Source organism: Lactuca virosa, chromosome 8, assembly GCF_052849685.1.
Source record: "Lactuca virosa cultivar CGN04683 chromosome 8, Lactuca_virosa_CGN04683_v6, whole genome shotgun sequence".
NCBI lineage: Eukaryota > Viridiplantae > Streptophyta > Magnoliopsida > Asterales > Asteraceae > Lactuca > Lactuca virosa.
In genome coordinates, this window is record NC_136433.1 from 263,119,693 (window position 1) to 263,134,421 (window position 14,729).

The 14,729-nt window shown below is 29.1% G+C and overlaps 1 protein-coding gene across 1 annotated transcript; it reads right to left on the reverse strand.

Annotated features, from left to right (window-relative positions):
• Positions 1-3,108: 3,108 nt before the first annotated feature.
• LOC145133820 (peroxidase 27-like) lies at positions 3,109-5,222 on the reverse strand. Its single transcript, XM_079068779.1, has 4 exons — positions 4,954-5,222; positions 4,672-4,860; positions 4,330-4,492; positions 3,109-3,856 (listed from the first exon to the last, which is right to left on the reverse strand). Exons 1-4 carry the CDS (start codon positions 5,170-5,172, stop codon positions 3,450-3,452), a joined length of 978 nt encoding a protein of 325 aa, XP_078924905.1. The 5' UTR covers positions 5,173-5,222; the 3' UTR covers positions 3,109-3,449.
• Between the last annotated feature and the right edge of the window lie 9,507 nt (positions 5,223-14,729).

A 14,729-nucleotide genomic window follows, 5' to 3' on the forward strand; every position in this document is an offset into this window, starting at 1 on the left:
ATTGTTATTTGATGTAGTCACATAACTGACTAATATAAATTAATACTAACAGAAAATCCAGATTTCTCAACTAGACATGCAATATAAAAACATTTTTCTAAAGAATACATTGCAATAACTATTTTAAAGTATAAAATAATATTGTGCACTTTTCACCACCCAGGTATCACACCTTGCAGTGAAACTAAATAGTTTTTAATGAACTCTCAAGGTCATAGGTAAAAGAATACAAACGTTACTCCATGATTTTAGTGTTGAGATTGGAATTTTAAATGTACCAGTGTTTTTAGTTACAAGAATAATATATAGTTTAAATTGTTAAAAGTCTTGTCATTTGTTGATTTGTTACAAGTTCACGGATTATCTATAAATAATTATTCGCAAATTTTTACGTAAAATTTGAAGGTATAAATTAGGGCGAGTGAAACAATTGAAAACATGAGAGGAAGAAAAATCAAAAGCTCTATTGCTATATGTTTTGTGACCTAAATGTGTTTGCTTTTATGGTAATATTAAGTGTCATATTTTGTCATTTATAGATAACATGTCTTTATTTATTTATATATTAAGTTTCTAAATGTTCACAGGTATTTAAAAGGAAATTAATATGCGTGCTTACACCATAAACCTTGATCAATGACAACATTGGGCCTCGAGTTGTTCTTCTTCTTGCTATAAAGGAGGTATATTCGTTTCAATTATATAGCTTTGTTGTTATTGCAAATATATTACTATTATTTAAATACTTATTTTAAATTTAACTATATTCATTGATTGTGTACATGATATAAAATATATTTATAATGATTCAACTGCATATGGATTTGCCTTTGATGATTGTGTTGCCTTAAAGTTTTGGGTTGGATGACTTCATGTGCAACTTTAGACTTATTTGACTTTACTTTAACTTTTGTTTAAAAGAATTCAAAATATTGATGAACAACAATGAAATTATTATTATTTTCTACGAACTACAATTAAATTAGGTTTTTATTTATTATTATAGCGAAAATATGTGTTGCTATAAGTAGCATGAATTCTAGAATCATATCTAATTAGCGGTTATAAATATATGCCAAAAAATATTTTAATGTATTATGGAAAATAAAAAAGTAGGATCAATTTTAGAATTGTATTAGTTTTTAGCAGCACAAATTATGTCCCACAAAATAGTTTTTATATACTATGGCAAATAAAAAAATTGACACTAAAACCCTAAAAACTACAGCGTCAAAACTGAAAAGTGTCACCAGGGGATTTTAGTGGAAGCGTTTCTAGTGACACTTTTTATTTGTGCCGCTGATTCTTTTTGAAACATTTAGGGACACTTTCTTGGGTATTTAGTGGCACTTTTTGTATGCCAATAAATGACATTTTTTAGTGACCCCTAAGCTCCATTGTCCGGGCTATTATCTGCTTTACTAACTAGTATGATGGCTCTAAGGTGTTGTTTGTTTTTGTAAAACAAAAATGTCTGCAGTCTGCGGACCACATCTGCAAGTCTCTGTAATAAAAGAGGTGGACCAAACGTCTGCAGTCTGTAATAAGAAGTTTGTTTGTTTTTTAAAACCTACAGACTACTGAAATAAACTGAATTTTAAATAAGCCAATTTTACAGCATTTTATTTGAGGTTTACAACATCTAATAATTATATTTTTCATCATAATAGATAAATAAATGTTACAATAAACAAATCATAAATAATCAATATTTATAATAGATAATAATAAATAACTACAACAAACAAAATCATATACTATCAATATTTTTACATTGACATAACTTTAAAAATCCATCATCTTCATCTTAATTCTTCTCTGAGACGCAACTACAACATCTAGCACAATATGGTCATTTGATTGTCATTAACAAAGTCCAAATTCTTGCTTGAGCATCAAGCAATCTTGATAATCAATATATGTGTTTTTAACTCATTTGTTATCATTGCCATTGACACGTAACATGACACCAACACCACAACTTGATTCAAAAGGAGGCTCTTATCTTGTTTTCACAAAGAACTTGAGTTGAAATAAATAATCTACTAATAATTTTAAAAGTGGTATTTCGTTCTTTATACACTTCTGTATACACTGCTTGGGGTTTTCCAAAGACGTGGATGTGTTAAAGATGCTCATCAGCCCCTGTTCTTGATCCAATAAAACTTTTGATTTCTTTGAAGACTTTTATCAAACACTTGGTGTGCCATATGAAATCACCACATTTATATGAACCTGATTATTAGAAGGATTTCACATACCTAAACTAAGCAATTCAAATGAGCAAAAAACAAAATTAGAAGGATTCCACATGCCCAAACTTACGTGATTATTATTCAATCAGATTAGATGTTGAAAGAAACCGACATCTGATTTCAGGGAAGAACAGATTTCTCGTACCTATGGATGAAGCCGGCAGTGAGATGGAGGAGGAGGCAACTATCGCCGGTATTCTGGTGCATATGGTGGATAGTGATTCTGGTGATCGGTCGGAAGGGGGAGAACGACCGATGGAGGAATGATGGATGGTGAGGAGAGATATGGAGGCGCCGAGAGAAAAGAGCGTGTTTAGTGTTTCTTTCTTTCTTTCTTTTTGTTTTTTGGTTTGGGTTAAATGAGTTGTGAAGATGTTAGAAGACATTGGTCTATGTCTGTGCCAAGAAGACATCGCGCAAACATTTTTAAGTCTGTGCACTTCCAAAAAATTAACAAACAGTCAGCAAGAGCATATGTATGTGCGTGGTCTGCGAGGCACAGACATAAGTGATCACGCAGATCTGCAAACAAAAAACAAACAGCCCTAAGTGTTGTATCTTATATGGATAAATTCATATTATAAATGGAAGAATCACCTCCTTAAATTATTACACACAAATGTTGGTCATCAATTATTTATGATGGATATTCCTTAACAGACAAATGTTGATTATTTATGATAGACATTCATTGACAGAAAAGTGTATGTCATCTATTGTTTATGGCAATATTTTTTTACAAACATTTGTTATCAATAGCTTTTATGATAGGCGCACATTGATGATGGGTTTTTTTCTCGACATAGTGTTTGTACGATGAATTTTATACTCCATAATAACATCAACATCACCCTTTTACAAAAAGAATATGTTTTATGTTCAAGATAGACGGAAGTTACATAGCACCAAAGTTCAAGCAACAATAAATTGGATCCGAAATAAGGCGTCTTATGTAAATAACAAAGCTGACTTACTTTGGTCTCTCAACATCACACTTGAAACAAAGGAATACATTTTATATTCAAGTTACACGAAATTCACAAAGCACCAAATTTCAAGAAACATTAAATAGGATCCGAAATAAGGCGTCTTGTGGAAGTAACAAAGACAACTTACCTTTGTCTCTCTTATTCGAATGAAATCACTGTTTAATTTTGTTAGTTTGGAGGGAAAAACATAATTACGTCAACTCATTCAGTTTATTAGAGCGCAATGTCTTCTGATTTCACCGGCTTTGCCGGTCAGAACTCCAATTTGTCCCATTTTAACCATTGATGCTTGGAAATCTTTAAAGAATGTGTAGCCATGAGTCTTAGCTTGAAGATTGACATAAGCACTTGTTGTTTTGTCATTTAGAAGGGCAGCATCCGACTGAAACAAACCTCTCCTTTTCAAGACAACACTGTAGTAATCCTCATCGAATGATTTTGAACTCCCTGGATCCATTGCAAGGAGTGTGGTTTTGTCGGTTGGAAAGCATATTCTTTTCAGTTGAGGTACATACCTTGGGTCTAGGGACGGGTCAGTGTCTCCTTTGCCTGTAAAATTGTACAACCTGGTGGCTATGGTAGAGCAGTGGGAAACCCCCACCGTGTGTCCTCCTTTAAACAAATTAAACTTCAAATGTTATATATACTGATTGTTAATAAAAAGTCATAATTATATGGGTATAAGTTCTGAAAAAGTTTACACTCTTCATTTCCAAAACCTTATTCTTTTCCTACCATAGAAATAGTTCTAGTTTTCATATTTATACTGCTCCATTAAAAATGATTTATACCTGATTTGGGCAATATTGACTTTTTCAAAAAGAGTAAAAAGAATAGAATGAAAATAAATGCATGGTATTGGGAATTAAGGAAAATCAATTTTGTATGCACTAGTCATAAGTTGTAAAAGTCTGCTTAATTTGTTCATTTTACAGTTCACAACGTCGTTTCTAGGTAGGAGTATAAACAGTCATCAATTCTTATTCTTATCGGACTAAAGTAATATTCGCAATGACACACAAGCAATAAATATAACTAAATTTGGCCAGGAGTGCGGCTGAAAAAACGATGTACTGATCAAATACCTGAAAGAACTGCCAGGTCTTTAACGCTCAGACCCTTGGAGACAAATTGTGCTTTGAGTTGAGTAATGTTGGCAAAAGGAGCAGGTAGTGTAAAACTCTCGGATGCGATTGATACTCTTCCATCTCTTCTCCCTAATGGCACTGGCCAATATGGGCCCTTAATCTGAAAAAGAAAAAATAATACGTGGGTTTTTTTAGAAGAATGTAAAAGACATTATTGTGCCCTACTGAAGGTCTAGGGATGAACCTCAGATCTCTCTTAATTATATATAGAAAAAGAGAAAAACAACCATAGATTTTTTTTTTTCTTTCATGCAAATATTTATTGTGAGATTTAAATACCTGGTGGATTGCATCTCGAGCTACCAAAGCTAGGATGTCTGCACAAGAGACAACACCAGGACATGCGGCTTCTACAGCAGTTTTTGCAGCATCAATAACTTGAAATCCTCTGAGAGAAAGATTTGGAATTCCGTCTTTCTCGGCTTGGTTACTTGTGGTAGAGTTTATCAACACAGAACCATCACATCCCTATAGAAAAGTCATATATATCATTTCATCACACATTTTCTTTCTTACATTTAATTACAATAAATAAGCAATGGTTGTTGTTATTGCACATACCCTCACAAAGCAATCATGAAATTGCATTCGAAGCAAAGCCGCAGCAAGAGAAGGAGCACGATAAATGTAGTTTGCTGTTGTCCTTTTTACAATAGCCTCAGCTCTGGGACACGTCTTTTGGTAGAACCCTAACTTTAGCGGATAGCCATTGGCGATGTCAAAAACAAGAGCAACTAGCAAAAATTGTAGAAGAAGTGCAACGTGCTTTTGGATTGCCATATTGCTTACAGACACATGCACAGAGGGAGAGATGATTAGGAAGTTGTAGAGTCTTCAATTTATAGCTTTGATGATAACTAAGTCACCTGTGAATGCGTCTATGGATGAGCTGTTTTAGAGTTTATTTAAAACCAAAACTCTTTTTTATTACCTTTTAGCTTCATTCTATATCTTGTTTTAGATTGTCAACCTTTGCTCCATGTACCAACTATATTCCAATCAATCAGGGTGTGGACTTTTAAACGGTGAATGTGTATTGTATGTTTGCAACAATCTGTAAGCTTTTAAAACTCGGTTAGTATTAAAAAATCCTGACTCTTTATGAATGTTGGCAATATAAAACAAATAAAGAATTTGGCAACCACTCTTAGAAGTGCTTTCCAAGTAAACAGAAAACAAATTCAGAAACAGATTATCAAATTATCGTTCTATGTTTCTATGGACAGTTTTCATTTATGAAATCACACTGGTTATAAGAAACAAAAGAGACTGAGCCTATCGGTGCCAGAAGTTATCGGGAATGTGTCATCAACAAATAGGTTGAGGGTCGTTAGTCTCACTTAGACACCAGTGTAGATTTAGAGTATATTTAAGTGTGTATTCAAAAATCCTAACTCCTTGTGAATGTTGGCGAAATAAGAAAGTAAAGAATTTGTTAATCACTTAGAACTGTCAAGTAATTAGAAAACGAATTAAGGCACAAATATAATTATCACTCTATGTTTTCCGTGGGCAATCTTCATTTATTAAATTATGCTGGTTTATAAAATAATCTTTATAACAAACCAAATCACCTCTGGCCTAGAAGTACAGATTCCAATTACAAAAGTTTCACTGTCATATTTCTTAAGAAGGAAAGTGAACAATGTATGAGAAAAGAAATTGGTGTGTTGACATTTTATGAACAATTTGACCAATTCTTATGAATAATAGTTAAAAACAAATAAAAGATAATACATGCAATCACTTGGAAGCACGAAGGATTCCCACTTGGGTGTATTTAACAATTTGGTCCGTCATATGAGAATACTACGAAAAAAAAAAAACTGAAATAATAAGTATAATTTAAACGATGAACAATCATTTCTACATGCGTGTTCTTGTACCTCTGCCCCTTTTCCCTAATGGAATGTGAATCAATAAGTTTATGAAGTCTATCAGAAAATGGTATTATATGCGAAAATTCAAATAATTTGAGAAAACGCGAAAACAAGAAAAACCTATGAGATTGTGTTTCCTCAACCTTGTATTTTTGACAATAATTCATCCAAACTTTGAATTACATGGTGATAATCGATGATACATGAGAAATTGTTTCATATTAGCAAAAAGTGTTTTTTTGACTTTTTTATTATGAAAACTTGAATTTAAAAGTGGTTAAGGACATGAAAAAAAATGGTTGTTAAAACCATCTTTAAACCTATATTACCATAACACATTTTCATATAAACTTATTATCTTGCTAATAAATTTAATTTGTAAAGTACATGTGTTTGATTTTTATAAGATAAAATCAGTTTTCGCATTTTCGTAAAATATTTATGTTTTCGTATGAACCTATTTTTATCTATATATAGTAGGCGAATACCCGCGCGTTACGCACAATACGTCAATATATTTGAAATCTTTACAAATATATGTTTTTTAAATATATCAATGACGTTGTTGTTATCTTTTATATAATAAATCTTATAATAAGTCGGTATAAAGATTGTTTATTTTGAATTATATGATAATGTAGACATCTTTTAAAATTCTATTATCTCAATTGTCTCAATGACTTATACATGCGGGTGACTCATGAATAAAATTAAATATAATATATGGTTAAACGATATTTATAATTGTTGTTATGATTAATTAATTTTAAAAAGTTTATTTGTTTAGAATTTTAATTTCTATCGTTGTAATATTTAAAACATCTAACATTGTTTTTGTTTTTATAGGTAATAGTATAATTTTTGTATATAATGTTATTTTTAATTATTGTTGTTGTAAGTTATTTAAAACAACGTATTTGGAAACTCTTGATTATTTATTTTGGTTTCAGAAATTTAACTTTTTTAAAATTTATTTGATGAATATTGTTAGTTTCTTTAATTTTAATTATTTAAAAAAACAAACATTATCTTTGTTTTTAAAGATAACATTATAATTTTTTATATAATATTATTTTTAACTATTTTTATTGTAAGTTATTTTAAGCTACTTGTTTGAAAATTCATAATGATTAAAAAAAGTAGTTTAATAGTTTTTTATTAATTTAGATTTAACACTATAATTTATAACTTTGAACTATTTATAAAATAGACTCTCGATTTTTTTACTGGAATTTTGATTTAAGTTAACCGTTTAACATTACATTGAAACTAATAATTTAACTATTTTGCATAATATCATAAATTATATAAAATTTGTAGCTTTAAAATGACAATTAATCACATACAACAATATATCTAATTTATAATAATCATTAGAAAAGAAATTGAAAAGTCATGGAGGTTTCAAATGCATGTGGTGCATGTCGGGGTTTCAAATGCATGAGGTGATAAGAAAAATGTCTCATTTATAAATATAGTATGATATATATATATATATATATATATATATATATATATATATATATATATATATATATATTATTAGATATAATATGGATGACATTTATTGTGTGGTCGTAAGGATAATTGTGGACCTATAGATGAATATAATGAATAACCATTATCTAAGTGTCTATGATATTACAATGTGATAACATGTAGCATATAATCACCTAAATTTCAGCATAAGGATATTTTGGTCAATTAACCTATATTTGAAAAACGAAAATTTCAAATTTTAAGGGATAATTAATTTTCTTAATTTTAAAAATCTGAATTTTTCAATTTATTTAATTTATATTCTAACATAATTTTTTATATCAACCGATTTTGTTCTTTCATTCTGACAGAATGTCTGTCATAAACTAGTAATGATATTTCCGAATCATTGATTACATTAATTGTTAAAGAATAAGACTATAAACAATAATTACATTCATTCAGAAAAAAATATATATGACTAATAATTGTTAAGAATTATATTTATTATTAAAGATTAAAGCTAATAATGGTTAAAAAAGGAAAAGAAAAAAAAAGAACATCAAAATCTAACAAAAATACTAATCTATTCTAGAAAAAAAATTATTGGTATGAATCACTTTATGCATTCTGTTAAAATGCACTTTCGTACTTTCGTTCTCCATGTTTTCTTTTTTTTCCACATCAATCATAGTCTCTTAAAAACCTAAAAGAAAAAAAAACATCAAACTTCTAACAAAAACATTAATCCATTCTAAACGAATATTATTATTGAGAATTGTTTTAAACATTCTGAAAGAATACATTCTGTTAGAATACGAATTCTATGACAACAACATTCTGTAAGAATGATTGTTGTGAGAATAACAAGTTTTTATCCTATGTTCATCACCAAGCTATATTCATGACTTTCAAAAAAAAAAATGAGAGGCATTCTGTGTGGTGTAGGTGTTGTGCCTTACATAATAATTTATCAATGCCTAATAAAATCTCCGAGGCAGTAAGTTGATCGAACAACAAAAGACTTATGTATATATAATTAATAAAATTAAAACAGCATGCCCCAAGTACATATTAGTTTGCTCTTAATTTATCAAATATTTGTGATTATAAGGTATGTCAAAAACATTAATAAAAGTTCTAAAGCATGTGAAAAGACATTTATACTCAAATATAATATATAAAAAATGATTGGTTTGGATCTTACTTACATCATAAATAGAATTTACAATTTACACTAATAAATAGAATTTAATAATTTACAAGTCTATATCTATCTATCTATATCTATATCTATATCTATCTATATATCTTATAAAGCTAACATTTTTCCTTGAACCTCATGCATTTGAAACTCCCAAGACCATTTTTCCTTGAATCTCATACATTTGAAACTCCCAAGACTATTCAACTTATACAAATTAATTTATGATTAATTGAAATATTGTGATTTGTAACTCTTAAAACTCTCAAAATCATGCTATTTAATTGATGAGTTAAATGGAATATTTAGCCTATATAAGAAATTTGTAGATTACATATTGCATGTATGTCAACACAAAATGATAGATTATATTTGTAGGGTTTGAAGAGTTATATGAGTGGTTTCATGGATGTAAGAAAGAAATTGGAACTTTTCCAAATATAAATTCATATAAACTCAAATTATGTGCATGTAAAGTTTTAGATATTAACCAATGTTCAAATTTAGGTATGTTTGTAAATGTATACTTGAGATCGTTTTTTAAGTTTATGTGTTATGCAAACCTCATGCATTTGAAACTCCCAAGACCATTTTTCCTTGAATCTCATGCATTTGAAACTCCCAAGACTATTCAAATTATACAAATTAATTTATGATTAATTGAAATATTATGATTTGTAACTCTTAAAACTCTTCAAATCATACTATTTAATTGATGAGTTAAATGAAATATTTAGCCTATATAAGAAATTTGTAGATTACATATTGCATGTATGTCAGCACAAAATGATAGATTATATTTGTAGAGTTTGAAGAGTTATATGAGTGGTTTCATGGATGTAAGAAAGCAATTGGAACTTTTCCAAATATACATTCATGTAAACTCAAATTAGGTGCATGTAAAGTTTTAGATATTAACCAATGTTCAAATTTAGGTATGTTTGTAAATGTATACTTGAGATCGTTTTTTAAGTTTATGTGTTATGCATCTTTCTATAATCACAGGATGATGAAGTGAGATTGATAATTACTTCTCATGAGTTTTTGGTAAATCAACCATCAAACTATTTATCAGTTAGAGAAATTAACTTTGTTAACATTTATGTATCTTTATGTTGTCTCTCTCTTTTTTTATGTTAAGAAAATATATTTTATGTACAAGAGAACATTATTCAACATGTAATTTATGTTATGTATATATTATGTTAGCTTTTATCGCTTATTTTGTTGTAAATAACATCGAAGGAGTTTTTTTATAATTGATTTTGATGAAATGAGTTTGCAATTATTATTCCAAATTGTTGGTGATAATGACGAGTTAGAACGAATGAGTTTTAATATGATATGAATTTATTGTTCAAAACCAATAATTATGTCCTAACCTACTCTTAATATATATATATATATATATATATATATATATATATATATATATATATATATATATATATATATATTTTAAGATTGGCCGCAGTACATATATTTCATATCTTTAAGGAAAAAAATGACAGTACAATAAAAAAGTATAATAGTTTTTTGTAAATCTAATAATGAAAATTTTCAAACAAGTAGTTTTTATTTAGTAAAAAGTAATAATTGTTTAAAATAACCTAAAACTAAAGAATAAATTATAATATATTAAAAAATTATTGTTATTTGAAATAATAATAATAATAATAATAATAATAATTATAATAATAATAATAATATAGCAAATAAAAAATATTCAAATAAATTATTTATAAATTAGTTAAAAATACTTATAGTATAAAATAATTTTAAATCAAAAACTTAATTCAATTTGATTTAATATCTTTCTTATCCTATACTTTAAATTTTTATAATATTAGTTACAACTTAGTATACAAATTATTCTTTCAATGATAAATACTTATAATATTGTTTCTATATCATATAATTGTTAATATTTATATTATATTATTAGGCACAAATCAAGATTTTAAAACTCCCACTACAACTCAATAGTTTTATTTATTTAAATGTAATTATGATTTCCAATCTAATGTAATTTGCCTTTATATTTTTCACTACATTCAAAAGTTTTTTAAACTTATGGTTATTAATGTGCAATGTTTTTTTATTTTCCATTTATTTATATACACATTGATATATTAGTAGTATATAAGTAAGTTTTGATTAACAAATCATATGTTTGAAAAGATTTGTGATTCAAAATGAAAGAGTTGAAAAAGGTAAATTTTGTCGCATCAGTGGTTATTTCAACACAAATTAGGGTTAGATGTAGTGAATATAGTTACCATGATTATAGGGAGTAATTCAGGAAATTATTTTATCCTAAAATAAAATTACCAAACTACCCTTATTTATTTAATTAAGGATTTAATTTTTCTTAAATTTTGATTGGTCCCTACATTCACACAATAGATGTTCATCCACATATGAACTTATATATATATATATATATATATATATATATATATATATATATATATATATATATATATATATATATATATATATATATATATATATATGGTGAGGTTCAATAGACAACCATAATTAACCAATGATCCAATGAACCAATCTTTTTTTCAACATTTAGAGCTTGTTTTTTATATTAATAAAAAAAAAACTAAAAATATAGAAATTCATAACTTTTTATCCTTTTTCCAATGATATCAAATTCGATAAAAAAAATCGTCAAATTCACAATGTGAATCTGTGGAGATTCACAGTGTGAATCTGAATTCACACGGTGAACTCAAAAAATATATTATTTATTTTTTAGCATTCACAATGTGAAGTTATTAATTTAGAAATTTTAAGTGTTTTTTGATAAACAATAAGCTCTAAAACTTGAAAAAAAATTTGGTTCCTTAAATACCCAATAATTATGGTTCTCTATTGAACTTTTATCTCTCTCACTCACTCTCTCTCTCTCTCTCTCTCTCTATATATATATATATATATATATATATATATATATATATATATATATATATATATATATATATATATATATATATATATATATATATATGGAAAAGTTCAATAGAGAACCATTACTAATCAAAGAACCAAGGAACCAATCCAAAACATTGAAATTTAAAGCGATCAACGTCAAAAGCAAGAGTTGTAAGCTTTTACAATGGACGCACATGCACCGGATTATAACAAAACTCTATTATTGTTTTTTAGTTTAATTTTTTTACGCCGTGTTTTTTATCAAAAAAAAATCGAATATACCATTGTTCGTGATTTTTCGTCCTCTTTCCATAGAGATCCATATTGATATATAAAAAATGAACTTTTTTTTTTCAAATAACCCACTTCATTTTGTTTGTTTGTTGAAAATTTAAGGTCTATTTTTGTAGAAAAAAATTAATAAATATACCAAAATTAATATTTTTTGGTACTCTTTATACATAGTTTCATATTGATGTTTAAAAAAAATCGAAATTTCAGTTCAAATTCACATTGTGAACCTGCTCAAATTCAAATTGTGAACATGCTCAGATTCATAGTGTGAATAATAGAAAGTCAGATTCACATTGTGAATAAATTCATTAATTGATTTTACAAAACTATTTTATGAGTAATGGAAACGTTAAAATGTTATAAAACTACATGGAATATATTTCGATTCATATATAAATTTCACTAAGTTAATTTGCGAATGATCAAAGAGTTGAAATAGTAAGTGAAATTCACATTGTGAATCTTACAAACTGAAATATTTACAGTTTAGATTCACAATGTGAATCTGAACTGATCGAGTTTTTTTTTTAATCGGCGTTGATGTTTATTCATAGAGTACAAACAATTAATATTTTTGGTATAATTAGTTTTTTTTGGATAAAAAAAAACTTAAATATTGAAAAAAATAACAAAATGAATTGAGTTTTTTTCGAGAAAAAAAAATTCGTTTTTTATATATCAACATGGATCTCTATTGAAAGAGGACGAAAAATCGCGAACAACGGTATATTCGGTTTTTTTTTTCGATAAAAAATATGGCCTAAAAAAAATTTAAACGAAATAAAGAGGTGAGTTTTTGTAACGACCCAAAAATCAGGGGTAAAAATTTCATTTTTAATCCAACCTAAACATAGATACCATTTATTCCAAACATTCCAAAACAGTGTAAATTAGAATCATTTATCAGAGTTCGTCCCAAAGTCATTCATTGCGGAAATCATAGGTGTGTGCACTGCTATCAATCTGAGCTCTTCATTTCCAAATCGATGAAACCTAAAACAAAAACTGTAAACCGTAAGCACAAAGCTTAGTGAGTCCCCCAGAGCATACCCCACACACAATCTACATATCACATATCATATTCGTATTAGCTGTAAAAGCTATCTCTACCGTTATCACATATCAATCAACTATAAAAGCTTCTCTACCACGTATCACATATCAAATAGCTATAAAAGCTCTCTCTGCCATTAGCACATATCAATTAGCTATAAAAGCTACTCTACCACATATCACATATCAAATAACTATAAAAGCTATCTCTACCATTGGCATATATCAATTATCTATATAAGCTATCTCTACCGTTAGCCACAAAGGCTATCTCTACCATCAGCCACAAGGCTATCTCTACCATCAGCCATAAAGGTTGTCTCTACCATTTGCCACAAGGCTATCTCTACCATCAGCCATAAAGGTTGTCTCTACCATTAGCCACAAAGGCTATCTCTACCGCATATCACGCTTGCATACATATCACACACCTCTACATAGCAAGTATACCAACTATCATAAAATGGGTCGGCCTTGGTGCCTTAGACCCATGAGTATGGTGAGAAGACTCACCTTGCATTGTCGAAATTCCGCAGACGAAACTTCCGTTGCTGGACTAACAGAATAAAACCGAGTAAGTTCCGACGTACTGCTCCAACTCAACTTCCTGTAATCATCATGTGATTAACCTAACACCACCGTGAAACACTGTAAATACCCTCCGGGTCAACCTTAGTCAACCCTGGTCAAAGTCAAAGTCCTCAGTCAAGGGCAACCGTCCATGTTGACCTCAACTCGTCGAGTATAACCAGCCACTCGCCGAGTTCCTTGTTCAACTCATCGACTCGCCGAGTCACCCGAGAGAATCGTCAAGTTCCTTGATGTTTACGGCCCTAAACTTCCAACCAAACACCCTTGACCATGAACCCATGGCCGTGAACGAGAAAACCCTCTCGACTCGCCGAGTCATTTGCACGACTTGCCGAGTCCCCTTAGTCCCTTATGTTTACGGCCCTTTCCAGTGGGACTCAAGGTCCCAAACTTCAGATCTATACTCTACTAGTGTGGATAACACGTAAAGTTGCAAACTTTACGTGCATGCAAGGCCTCACATGGCCATAACACCAAAACTAACCTTCAAACAAGGTTTTTATGCATGGAGAGGGGATGAGCTTAATAAAAGGTGCAACTTTATGATATTTGGGACCTAAGAAGGTCTAGATCTGGAACCATATCCTTGTGATAGGTTCAGATCTAAGCTTGCTTCCATTTCCTCAAAGTTGGTCATAACTCTCACATAGAATCTAGGCTTAAGGTAACAGATTCATACCTCAATTCGATGCCCAAGACGAAATAGATGCTAGATCTAGTGTTTTCCCCTTGATACTTCTTCTTCAATCTTGGAATCCCTTCCATAATCCCAAGTTTAAGCTCCCAATGCTCTTACTTCACACACCCAAGCGCTTGCGGCCGTAAACGATCTCTTATGATGTTAAGGGAGGATACAAAGGCGTATAATTAGGTATATATATGGGGCAAAC